Source organism: Mobula hypostoma, chromosome 21 (assembly GCF_963921235.1).
Source record: "Mobula hypostoma chromosome 21, sMobHyp1.1, whole genome shotgun sequence".
In the NCBI taxonomy this organism is placed as follows: domain Eukaryota; kingdom Metazoa; phylum Chordata; class Chondrichthyes; order Myliobatiformes; family Myliobatidae; genus Mobula; species Mobula hypostoma.
Window position 1 is genome coordinate 54,708,613 of NC_086117.1, and position 13,739 is coordinate 54,722,351.

Here is a 13,739-nt window from a genome sequence, read left to right on the forward strand (position 1 = left end):
ATAAGGAAGCAAGAGAGAGATGAGGGGGAGAAAAACAAACAAACTAAAATAAAACGTGTAACAGCCACCGTGGTCCGGCGAGGTGGTGTGAGTTGGTTAGTGTTGACAGGACCGTGTGGAAAGTGCGTCGCTGGAGACGGGTGGAGGGGAGCAGCGCCATTTTGCGGCCCGGCGGCGGGAGGAGGAGGAGGAGCGGCAGCGGCGGACGATGGCCCAGGCCCAGGCCCAGGCTCAGGCCCAGGCGCGGGCACACGCCTTCCCGAGCCACCGCAAGCGCAAACAGGAGGAAGGCGCTGCGGGCACGGGCACAGGGGCCGGGACGGGTACGGGGAGCGGGGCCGAGCTGCTGGTCTTCGGCTACGCCTGCAAGCTGTTCCGGGAGGACGACCGGGCCCGCTTTCTGGATCAGGGCCGCCACCTCATCCCGTGGATGGGAGACCCGGGGCTGCTGATCGACAGGTCGGTGATCCCCGCCGCCGAGAGCCCGCAACAACACCCAAACCCCCCCAAAAAAATCTACCTTCACCCACCCTTCCCGAGTACAGCCGTCAGCCGCACTCCAGACAGTCACAGGGTCCAGGCCGGCGCTTCGCTGTTGTATTGAGGGAGCGCCGCACGGCTGGGAGGGGGATGATATTGAGGGAATGCCATATGGCCAGGGGAAGAGTATGAGGGAGCGCCGCACGGCCGGGGAAGGGTTATACGGAGGGAGCGCCACCTGGCCGGGAAGGGGAAGAGCGAGGCACGACCGGGGGGGAGAGAGAGGGAGCGCCACACAGGGAGGGGTTTGGGAGTCTTGGAGGGAGTGCTGTACTGCCAGCAGTTGGGATATTACTGGGGCCAAGGTGGTATTGAGGGAGCACCGCATGGCTGGTAACGAGGTTGGCACAGAGGGTATGCTACATGGCTGGTGGCTTGGGAAGGGCTGATGCTGAAGGAGCATAAGACAGCTGACGAGGGGCAGCAGGGAGGGAGCATTGCAGTATCAGTGTTTTGGATTGGGTGTTAAGGCTGGACTCCTGTCCGATCAGGCAGGCAGGCAGACATATATACAAAAAGGTGCTGGAAAAGGGAAGTAACATCATGATGAATCCTACCCACCCCACTCATGGACCATTTGTCCCACTCCCATCAAGGAGGAGACTACATAGAATCCATGCCAGGACCACCAGACTCAAAAACAGTTACATTCCCCAAGCAGTAAGACTGATCAACACCTCCACCCACTAACCACCACTACTTTATCATTTCCTGTCTGTCACCTTATGTACAGACACACCTGTACCTAGCGTCACTTTATGGACATACAATCAATCTATGAATATAAGCTAGCTGATGTATTTATATTTGGTGTTTATTATTATTATTGTGTTCATTATCTTTATTTTGTGCTGCATTGGATCTGGGGTAACATTATTTCGTTTTCCTTTACACTGGTGTACAGGAAATGACATTAAACAATCTTGAATCTTTGGGAGAGCTACACATACTTAGGGCCCTGGGTACTTGGAAGTCCTGAACTTCTGACTGCTGCTTGCCGCTCTCACACACAGTGACACTGGGCTTCTGGCCCAGTGCTGAACTGCCAGCTAATTGGAGTTTTTCCAGGAGTACCTCAGAAAACCTGGGGACTGAACCTACTCCAGATCAGTCTGGGTGTAGGTTCAGGGACTCCTTTCATTTCAGTAGCAAGGAACAGCTCGAACAATGTGTATAAATTCCAGGTGTTACCTTTCTTTATCTGGATTGAACTATGTTTAAAATGTTTAACTGTTGTATTGAATTCATTAATTAGTTTGATTTAAAAGACAGCATTGCTATGGAACTAACTCATCAGAGGATGTTTCCTTTAGTGGGTGAGTCTAGGACCGGGGGCACAGCCTCAGAATAGAGGAATCGCTTTAGCCAGAGGGTAGTGAATATGGAATTTGTTGCCTCAGACAGCTATGGAGGCCAAGTCATTGAATATATTTAAGGTGGAGGTTGATACATTCTTGATTGGTCAGGGCATCAAAGGCTATGGGGAGAAGGCAGAAGAATGGGGTTGAGAGGGATAAGAAATCAGCCTTGATGGAATGGTGTAGCAATCTTGATGGCTTGAATGGCCTAATTCTGCTGCTATGCTATATAGTCTTTATGGTCTAATATTCAATTTTCTTAGTAATTTTAAAATTTATTTACAATTAATAAATATATATTGGAAGTTCACAGACTTTCATGGCCATTTTGACAGTTATGACATAGGTACATCAGGGCACATGTCTTAACTGACAGTGCCTTGGGAAAATTGGATTGAGGAGGTGTAAGAAAACCAAATACCAGGAGCTGGTAGAGCAGTGCCAGAGATGGGTGGAGGGCACGATATGAACCTATAGAGGTGGGGTGCAGAGGTCTTACTTGTAATGACGGGGGCTGCAAAGAAAAGAGCCCTCAGGATCGATACAGAAGCTGCTGAATGAGTCTCCAGATGGCTGTGGTTCACGAGGTGTGACCTATGGATCAATGCTGCCGGGACACAAGCCAGGGTCTGATCAACTCTTGGCTGGGTCACCTGGGCAAGAGTGTCTGACGTTGTAAGACCCGAAACACTCGACAACCGCAGGTTACTTCACTGACAGTGTGTCCCAGCACATCTTGGGATGTATCTCAGCATCACCTTGCTGTCTAACCATTTATAGGAGCAGTGTTTGATTTTCAGACTTCAGCTGTGTGGGCCAGAGAGTCAGCAGACCAGGGTGCCTTGCTGCTCACCGTCAATGTGGAATTGTCCTGAGAGTTGTGTGTTGTGCACCAAGTGTTAGCAGAGCAGCCTTGATGGGCTGAATGGCTAATTCTGCTCCAGTGTCGTATGGTCATAAACATCCGCTAGCACTGAAGAAGAGCAAGGAAATTTGACCCTGCTTGTCCTATATTTATCTTAAGCAGCATAAGTGAAGCTGGATTCCATTTGTTTATCTTATTTATTTAGATACAGCCCGAACTGGCCCTTCCTGCCCACCAACTGCGCCGCCCAGCAACCCAGCTATTTTTACTCTAGTCTAATCACAGATCAATTTCCAATGACCAATTAACCTACTAACAGGTCTATCTTTGGACTGTGGGAGGAAACTGGAGCACCCGGATGAAACCTACGCCGTCCTGGGGGAATGTACAAACTCCTTAAAGGTGCACAGGGGAAGGAAAGTAGAAACTTGCTTACCGAGGACGCTGGATTTGAACTCAAGACCCAACGGCCCAAGCTAACTGATGCTGTGCCGTGGTGCCCCATGTTTGGAGAAACAGTGCAGGACAGGCCGTTTTGCCCCAGTGAGCTGCATTGCCCAGCTATAAACCAACTTTGGTGTATGTGATGTCCCCACCACTATTCTCAGATATCTTTCACTTCAGAACGGGAAAACATTTTAACAGCACCTTTCATGACTGCATGGTAGCGTAGCAGTTAGCACGATGCTATTATAGGTCTAGGTATTGGAGCTCTGAATTCAGTTCTGGCGTCATCTGTAAAGAGACTGCACATCCTCCTGTGGAATGCGAGTTTTCTCCGGGTGCTCCAGTTTCCTCCCACTGTCCAAAGATGTACTGGTTAGTAGGTTAAATGGTCATTGTAAATTGTCCTGTGATAGGTGGATTTATGGGTGGCATGGCTCACTATTCTACACTGTATCTCCATAAAGAAATAAAATTGAAAGTAAAACTTTGTATGTTCTTCATCCAGCAGAGTATTTTTCAAGTGTAGTTGTAATGTTGGAAATGTGGCAGTAATTAGGCACACAGTAAGTTCCCACATATGTGATGATTACCAAGTGTTTTATTTTATATATTGCGAGGAATAAATAGTAACTAGGTCACCATGGAGAAATCTGGTCTTTGAAAGAGTTCCAAAGGGTTGTTTCAGCTCCCAGAGAGCACAGACAGGACATTAGTTTAACAGGAGTTCAGTAGTGCAGTGTAGCACACTCTCAGTACTTCACAGGAATGTTGGCCTGAATTTTGCGTACAAATCCTGGAGTGTGGCACGGCCTCTCAATCTTCTGAAATTAAAACAGAAGCGACATTTCAGGTCAGCGATCTTTCATCAGAACTGGGCTTACCATCCCTTTCTTTCCATCATAAAACTTGTTACATCTCCCAACTTTTTCCAGTTCTGTTGAAAAATCCCAACTCTGACATGTTAACTCTCCTGTGCCACTACTGCCTGACCAGTGGTTTTCCAGCATCTTCTGTTTTTATTTCAGATGTCTTGCAATGTTTTGCTTTTTTTTTCAAAAAAGCATTTATTAAACTGTTGTGAATTGGGGTAATTTTCCTGTAAGCATGCATGCTCTGTCTTTATTTGCCCTCATCAATGTTTAAAATATATATGTATGTCTCTCTCTGTGACATAATCCAGAGCTTCTTCCCCAGTGAATTTAACAGGTAATAAAATGGCTAGGATAAAAACAGCCCTAGTCCTGATTTTGCCTCCAGAGGACAGACTGCCTCCTGATGAAGAGCTCTCCCTATCCTCCTCCTCCTCCTCCTCATCCTCCAGGAAAGCGCAGAGCATTGTGAAGCCAGCACATTTTCGGCCCATTTGGTTCTTGCTGATAGGTATTTATGTCCTCAGGTTTGTGCGTCTGTTAAAACTGCTTTTTGCAGATGAAATATTGTCCAGCAAGCGTGTCTTTGACAGCTAGCAGAGCGATGTGATTGACTGAAACGTGCACGGTAAGATTCATTTCTTTTTAAGTGTCGGCACTTGGCAAACCGGGCGTCTGTTTACAGTTAACCATGCAGTATTATGGTGAAGAACAGGGTTAACTTTTCTCAAAGTATTTGCTATTGTTTTATATGGACAGAAAGATGTTTAAATTTAAATATCTTAATACATTAAGTTACTGTATTTTTGTAATTTTATCTACAATGTGCATTTTGCTTCCATAAATGTTGCTTTCAGGTTGCCTAGTGTGGTAAGTATGTGCATTTTTTTATTGGTCATTGGTTCATTTCTATTTGCGTTGACCAGTGCGTTCACCTTGCAGGTACGACTGCCGGGGTCACTTACACGACCTCTCAGAATGCGATGCTGAGTACACTTGGAACAGAGATTATCAGTTGTCGGAGGAAGAGGCGAGGATTGACGCCCTTTGCGATGAGGAGAGGTATTTAGCCTTGCATACGGACTTGCTTGAGGAGGAGGCAAGGCAAGGTACTTCTTTGTGAAACAACTTTATCTTTTCACCAAATTCATTGTGAATTTCTGCAAATTTTACAACTGTCCTGTAATTTGACCATGCACTCATTCTTTTTGATATTCCTTATTTGACAGTACCCTGGGGAATTGGAAAAGGAATCCCTCCTTGTCAAAAACAGGATCTCAGCAGTAGTTAAATTAGCCGCAAAAGAAAATTGTACGCAACTAGTAGGGCAGAATGGAAACTAAGAATTATTGTGTTTTTCTCTTCAATAGGAAAGTTGATTTATCTGTGGATATATTTTGAGGCTTTTTTCCTCGATCACATTAAATTTTATTAGAGATGTGTTATAAATCTTTTCAGTAATTTAGTCCATGATCAGGTATTAAGTATTAGAATTTAATGAGTAGCTTTATGTTCATGTCAGATCAGATTTGGTGCCATTTAAGTCTAACGCATTTCTTTCCTCTCCACAACCCTCTGCCTTTGAAGAGGAGGAATACAGGCGTCTGAGTGAGGCCTTAGCAGAGGATGGCATCTATAATGCAGTTGGATTTGCTTATAACAGTGATTACTACGATCCATCACAGCCAACGGAAGAGGAGGAACTTGCTAAAACAGATGGCAAGTATTGAATTGATTATTTTGCTTAATTCTGTTTGGATAGTAAATTTTTGATGGGCATTTTTTAGGGCGTCACGATAGCACAGTGGTTAGCACTAAGCTTGACAGTACCATTGACCTGGCTTCAATTCCCACCGCTCCCTGAAAGGGGTTTATACGTTCTTCTCATGACTCCATGGGTTTCCTCTGGGTGCTCCAGTTTCCTTCCACTGTCCTCAGTTGGTAGGTTAACTGGTTATTGTAAGTTGTCTCCTGATTAGCCTAGGGTTAAATCAGGGGATTGCAGGGTGGTGTGGCTTGAAGGGCCTACTCCGTGCTGTATCTCGGTGAATTCAGTCATCTTCATGATGCTGTACAATTGCAGTTATTGGCCCCAAAATGCATCTAATGCACAAATAATTTCAAAATACTGCAAATAAATATCCAGTGTTAAAATTTTTCTTCTTTTTCTTCTTAAGCTGATCGCCTCTAATGGGTCATAAGCTACCAACAGCAGCCAGTCAGAGGCGTCTGTCCTGGGCTAGTCGTTCAAGTTTTCCCATCTTCTTGGTGTATCTTTTCTCTCCTAGGGATGAGGTCTTTTGGAGCTTCTGTTGCTATTTCTGAGTTTTTTTAACGGGGGGGCGGGTGGGGATGGGGTTGCTCGCCTCGTGCCCAGCCCTCCTGCTTGCCAAGAACTAATCATAGTCATGAGGCCATGATCGCCCATATTATACGACATGGCAGGTGATGATGGTGGCCCTGAGGGAAAGGACTGTGACCATTCATCCTATCTCTCTTTCTCCTTATTTTATACACATGTAAGGTTACTCCCTCAGCCTCCTAAGCTACAAGGGAGAAAGGTCGGCCTATTAGTCTCCTTATAAATCAAGCCCTCCAACTCAGTAAAGTCCTTGTGGATCCTTACTGCACCCCTGCGCCCTTTCTAGTCTAATCATATCTTTCCTATAAATTGGCAACCAGACTGCATGCAGTACTCCAAGTATGATCTCAGCACTGTCTTGTACAGTTGTAACATGATACCTCTTGGTTTGTATTCCTCTACTCCTTGCACGTCCATAGATCTGCCTGAATGTCTCAAAAGTATTGCTGTCACATCTGCTTCTATCACTTCCTTTGGTAACTTGTTCCAGCCACCTACCACTCTGCAGAAAGTAACTTCCCTCTCACCTTAAATCTTTGCCCTTGCCCTGCAGTATTTGAAATTTCCACACTCTGGGAAAGGTCCTTCATCATATGCCTCTGTAACTTTACATATGTACTATGCAAAAGACGTAGGTACATTTATTTATAGCTAGGGTGCCTAAGACTTTTGGACTGTACTGTATTTGTCAATGTGGATTGTAGAACGAGTTTGTAAATCTGTCGGGAGTAAAGGATGTTGGGAATGATGAAGGTGGAATGCCGAAGGAGGGGTGTGGGATAGGTGGCAGAGAAGGAGTGCCAGAGCGGTACAGACACGCCCAGCCCTGAAACACCAGGCAAGGTCATTTGATTCCAAACAGTTGGTTTACTGATGGTTACGGAATGTCTCTCTGGTGCTTCCCACCATCTCTCCTCTCCCTTTTCCCAGCCGTGATTTCCCTCTCCCTGCCCCCTTCCCACTCTCAGTCCACAATAGAGACCCAGATCAGAATCAGAGTTATAATCACTCACATGTGTCATGAAATTTGTTTTTTTTTGTGTACATAAAGTTGCAACAGTACTGTGCAAAGGTCTAAGGCACCCAAACACATATGTGTGGACGACTTTTGCACAGGACTGTACTTCAGCCTCCAGTGCTAGTGAAAACAAAAGTTTGTCCAGCCTCTCCTTACACTGCTCGCAGAGAAAACTGCAAGCAGTTTCAAACTCCTGGGAGTGCATATCTCACACAATGGGTCATGGACCCGGAATGCATTCCACACAGTCAAGGAAGCTCACTAATGCTCTACTTTCTGAGGCAGCTGAAGAGCACTGGACCTTTCACATTCATATTCACATCATTCTACAGGTCTGCATTAAAGGGCCTCCTTATAAGTTGCATCACTGCTTGGTATGGAAACTGCACTGTGGTGGACATGAAGGCTCTGCTATGGGTAGCCAAGACTGCCCAACGCATCACCGGCACCGACCTACCCACCATCAATGACATGCATACAGAAAAGGGCCAGTAACATCATGAAGGATACCACCCACCCTGCTCGTGGACTGTTTGTCACACTCCTATCAGGGAGGAGGCGACATAGCATTCATGCCAGGACCACCAGACTCAAAAACAGTTACTTTCTCCGAGCAGTAAGGCTGATCAACACTTCCACCCACTAACCCAACCCTAACCACACTACTTTATCATTTCCTGTCAGATTTACCTTATGTACAGACACTTCTGTGCCGAGCGTCACTTTATGGACTTAGAATCAATCTATGTATATAAGCTATCTTATGCCTTTATACCTAATGTGTTTTTTTTATTATTATTGTGCTCTTTATCTTTTTTTTGTGCTGCATCGGATCTGGAGTAATAATTATTTTGTTCTCCTTTATTTATACTTGTTTACTGGAAATGACATTAAACAATCTTGAATCTCATACCTAAATCAGTTCAATGTGCATCATTTGGGAAAATGCTTCAAATCAATTTATTGCTCATTTAGTGAACTCTGCAATAACCCAAGAGTAGATGGAATTAGTGTGAATAATCCAAGATAGTGCCATCGTCTGCTATTTCTACTTAGAGCAGAGGAGGTTGAAGTTGAAGTGCACTTTAATTTGTGCTTTCCATGTTAATCTATTGGCCACTTAGCCTTTGCCAGTGATTTGAGAATTCCAGGTCATGACTGCAGTGCTGAAGCCTGGAATTAATTTAGTTCTGTAGCGGTAATAAGTATAAATACTGTTTTAAAACCATAAGACATAGGAGCAGAATTAGGCATTTGGCCCATTGAGTCTGCAGCACTATTTGATCATGCCTGATTTATTTTCCTCCTTAACCTTTGATGCCCCGACTAATTAAGAACCTATCAACCACTGTTTTAAATATACCCAATGACATTGCCTCTACAGCCATCAGTAGCAATGCATTCCACAGATTCATCGCCCTCTGACTAAAAATTTCCTCCTTATCTCTGTTCTAAAGGGTTCATCCTTCTGTTCTGAGGTTGTGCCTTGTAGTCCTAGAGTCTCCCACTATTGGAAACATCCTCTCCTCATCCACTCAATCAGGCTTTTCAATATTTGGTAGATTCAATAAGATATTCCCTTATTTTTCTAATCTCCATTCAGTACAGGCCCAGAGCGATTAAGTGCTCCTCATACATTAACTATTTCATTCTGAGCGGATAATTCTCATAAACCTTTGGACCTCTCCAATGCCAGCACATCCTTTACTAGATAAGGGGTTCAATACTGACAAATGCCTTATAAAACCTCAGCATTGTATCCCAGATTTTATATTCTAGTCTTCTCGAAATGAATGCTAACATTGCATTTCCCTTCCTCACCACCAACTCAACCTGCAAGTTAAAGTTTAGAGAACCCTGCAAGAGGACTTCGAAGTCCCTGTGAACCTCTAATTTCAGAATTCTATGCCTTTATTCCTTCTACAAAAGTGCAATACTGTACACTTCACGACACTGTATTCTGTCTGCCACCCCTTTGCCCATTTTCCCAGTCTGTCTTAAGTCCTTCTGCAGATGCCCTGCTTCCTCATAGCTATTTGTCCCTCCACCTTCCCACTGAGGTTGGGTATGACAACAACGAGAGGTCATGGGTTAAGGGTGAAAGGTAAAATGTTAAGGGGAACCTGAGGGAAAACTTCTTCACTCAGAGGGTTGTGAGAGTGTGGAACGAGCTGCCAGCGCAAGTGGTGCATACAAGTTTGATTTCAATGTTTAAGAGAAGTTTTGATAGGTATGTGGATGGGAAGGGTATGGAGGGCTATGGTCCTGGTGCAGGTTGATGGGAATAAGCAATTTAAATGGTTCAGCATGGGCTAGACGGATTGAACTGTCTGTTTCTGTGTTATAATTTTCTATGACTGTACAGTCTGCGTAACTGGCCACAAAGCCATCAATTCTGTCAGCCTGTTCATTAACGTATAATGTAAAAAGTAGGGAAACCAACACTGACCCCTTTGGAACCCCTCTAGTTGCTAGCAGCTGTCCAGAGCAGGCCCCCTTTATTCCCACTCTACTCCCACTGTTTTGGAAAAGGATAGGTTGAGAGCAGTAGTTGGAGCATTAACTTAGAGAAGCAGGCTAGATGGACTGCAGACTGCATTTCAGGTCCAAAAAGCAATATTTATGCCAGTCCAACAAGTAATATTTATGCCAGTCCCTTTTAACATCCTTGAAATGTGCAAAAGTAATTTTTACTTGAGAGGTTTCTTTAAAAGGTTGCTCTGTCTTTGCCGAAATGACTGTGCGTTCTCATTAATTGTATTATACCTGGTTTGAATGTAGGATTTTAAGGCTAAATTGGTGCTGGAAGAGGGATATTTTCATGTGAATGCATGAATTGAATTGAGTTGGCCCTAACTCCCAGTGGAGCATAGGTCATCGATCTTGCGACTCCATCATCCTCTGAAGTCAATGGTGTGGTTGGAGTTTAGCGCTTCTGCATTCCATTGCATCTACTGTACAGAGGATTGGCCTATACAGCTTCACCAGAACCCTGCTGGCCAGCCTTGCCTTATTCCACCTCTCACAATGGGGATGTAGGGTTTGACTCTGAGAGGCGTATGAATGCATTACCTATTGCCTGTTACACCACTGGTGTTTAGGGCAGCAATGAAGGTCCTCCATCTCTGGTGGTGTCCAGGGTTTCTATCATTGTGTCAGTAGCTTCCTCTCGGTTTTCAGTACTGCTAGTCATGCAAGTCCTGGGTGGAAACTCAGGAATACCTTTGCACTCTGTAGGAAGATTCTTCATTGCTGTTTCCATGACAGTTTTGTTTTACTAGTTAGGGTTGTTAGACCAGAACTGAACCCTCGAACCTGGAGGAGCAGAGGCCCACTCTTAGTTTGGCCTCTACCCTTTGACCTGTTTGGCATGGGTGACCCTATTAAGAACCAAAGCATAAAACCCTGACTCCAGCCAAAAATTGCCCTCTGGGTCATTGAGGCACACAAACCTCCAAAGCACAGCAAGATTGTGGTCCTCTTGTATACTTGAGCTAAATTCAGTTTGAGAATGTATTCATTTAATAGCGAGGTGTACATGGAATCTAGGTTGGGATCTCCTGCGGCCATTCCCTCGGTCTTCAAAGATTTGACATTCCAACCTTTTTTTATGCCATAGACCCCTGGCGTGGCAATTTTTACTCTACAAAAAAAAGCTATGTTTAATGTACATTTACATTTTATGTATATTTGTGTATGTCACTAAAAGCATATTCCTTTGATCTATGTGGCAGCCGAGAATGATCATACAGAAGAGAACGAGGAGCCGTACACAGCTCCTGCTGGGCTGCTTGTCCCTTCTGATGTGGAAGTTGTAAGTATTGTAAACTTCCTTGCAATTATTGCATGCAGTGTATAAATGCATTTCATAGGAAAAGGTGATCTGGAGTTACATCCATCAATTGTAAAAGCAAACACAAAATCCACTCTCACTCAGGATCTCCTTAAATATTTCACCTTTTACTTTGAGTAAGCTAAAACCCGATTTGGCTGTGGCTAATTCCTACCTCATTTTAGACTGAGAACTTGACCCAATGCAAATCCCATGGGGCTTGGGTTGGAGAGTCAGGCTTCTGCACAAATAGTTTTGGTTCCTAATCGAAGACAATAGAGGGTCTAGAGCAGTAGTTCCCAATCTTTTTTTATGCTATGGACCAATCTCATTAAGCAGGGGGTCAGGAATCCCTGGTCTAGAGGAGGTTCACAAGAATGATTCTAGGAATGAAAGGGTTAATGTAGCCAACGTTTGGTGGCTCTGGACCTGTAGTTGTTGGAGTTTAGAAGAATGAGGGGGAATCCCATTAAAACCTATTGACTATTGAAAGGCTTAAATAGAGTGGATGTGGAGAGGATGTCTCCTGTGGTGGGGGAGTGTAGGACCAGAGGACACAGCCTCAGAATGGAGGGGCATCTATTTAGAACAGAGATGAGGAGGAATTTCTTCAGCCAGCGAGTGGTGAATCTGTGGAATTCATTGCCAAAGATGACTGTAGAGGCAGTCATTGGGTATTTTTACAGCAGAGGTTGATGGGTTCTTGATTAGTCAAAATGTCAAAGGTTACAGAAAGAATTCAGGAGAATGGAGTTGAGAGGGATAATAAGTCAGCCAGGACGAAATAGCGGAGCTGACTTAATAGGCTGAATGGCCTAATTTGTTCCTGTGTGTTATGGTCTATGATTATTCATAAAGGTGTTGTAATCTTTAAAGAAAAACCACATCTTCCAAGTTCTACCAATTTGTGGTTGTGAAGCATCATAGAGTCGTAGAAAAATACAGCATAGAAACCATTTTTCCCATTTAGTCCATTTGCCTACTCCCATCGACTTGCACTGGGACCATAGCCATCCATAACCCTACCACCCATGAACCTATCCAAGTTTCTCTTAAACATTGAATTCGAGCTTGTATGCTCCGCTTTTGCTGACAGCTCATTCCACACTCATGGCCCTCTGAATGAGGAAGTTTCTCTTTTTTTAAAAATAATCCTGAAATTGATTAGTCCTTTTTTTCATACCATATTTCTTGCTTTCCTTCAATGAACAAAAGTCACTTTTATGCTTGTGTAGATTATTCAGGTTTAGTTATTTTGGGATGCTACCACAATAAGTTGTGCTTTAAAGACACGAGAGCTTGTACAGATGCTGGAATTCCAGAGCAACACACACAAAATGCTGGAGGAACTCAACAGGTCAGTCAGCATCCATGGAAAAGAACAAACAGTCAACGTTTCGTGCTGTGACTGGAAAGGAAAGGGGGCAGAAGCAAAAATAAGAGAATGGGAGAGGTGAAGAACTCTGCCGTGGATGGTTCCAAATCCGCTTGCAAAACGTGAAGAGCTGAGCATGGGCAACTCCATCCCATAAATACCCAGAGCGGCAGAACCCCCAAAGAACTCATCTCCGGGAGAGGAAGGATCTTCAAAGATGGGGGCAACTTGAAAGACTGGCCCAGGACAGAGGATTCATTTGAGCTGCCGAGGGTGGCCCATGGCCCAGTAGGGGTGAAGAAGGGAGGGAGGAGGAAGAGTACAAGCTGACAGGTGATAGGCGAGACCAGGTGAGGGGGATGGTGCATGGTTGGGTGGGGGTGGGGAGGTTTTAAAGGTATTGCAGAACAAGTTACGTACTGGCCAAGTGTAAAATAATAACAAATGTACTCACAACAGAAAAATACTTCAAAAGGATGTTTCAAAGTTCAAAGTAAATTTGTTATCAAAGTACATGTATGCCACCATATACATCCCTGCGATTTATTCTCTTCTGGGCACACTCAATACACCCATAATAAAATAATAACCATAATAGAATCAATGAAATAGTGCACCAACTTGGGCTGGTGTGGAACAGACAACTGTGCAAGTAGAAAAAGAAAACTAATAATAATATGGAGAACATGAGATGAAGAATCCATAGGTTGTCGGAACAGTTCAAGAGTCTGATGGTTGAGGGGTAATAACCATTCCTGAAGTTGGTGGTGTGAGTCCTGAGACTCCTGTACCTCCTTCCCGATGACAGCAGTGAGAAGAGAGCATGTCCTATGTGATGGGCATCCCTGGTGATGGATGCTGCATTCCTATGACAATGCTTCGTGTAGATATGCTCAATGGTGTAGAGGGCTTTACCCGTGATAGTTTGAGATACAAGCCAATTCATATAATTGATAAATTGTGTTCTTGGCAAATACGCTAGTTATAAATTTACCAGCTGCAGATCGACAGATATTTTGTGTCTTCATCAGCTAATTGGTCAGTATTTTCAGATCCCAGTGTATTGATTGTAA

At 44.3% G+C, this 13,739-nt stretch overlaps 1 protein-coding gene across 4 annotated transcripts in view; it reads left to right on the forward strand.

Moving 5' to 3' along the window:
* sfswap (splicing factor SWAP) overlaps positions 1 to 13,739 on the forward strand; it is a 189,788-nt gene continuing 176,049 nt past the window's right edge. For 2 of the 4 annotated variants that reach the window (XM_063074057.1, XM_063074058.1), the window contains exons 1-4: positions 1 to 459; positions 5,022 to 5,188; positions 5,667 to 5,798; positions 11,194 to 11,273. In XM_063074057.1, the coding sequence (XP_062930127.1) occupies positions 209 to 459; positions 5,022 to 5,188; positions 5,667 to 5,798; positions 11,194 to 11,273 (630 nt within the window). In that variant the 5' untranslated portion in view covers positions 1 to 208. The remainder of the gene's footprint in view (positions 460 to 5,021; positions 5,189 to 5,666; positions 5,799 to 11,193; positions 11,274 to 13,739) is intronic. The other 2 variants (XM_063074056.1, XM_063074059.1) reach the window with 2 other exon arrangements.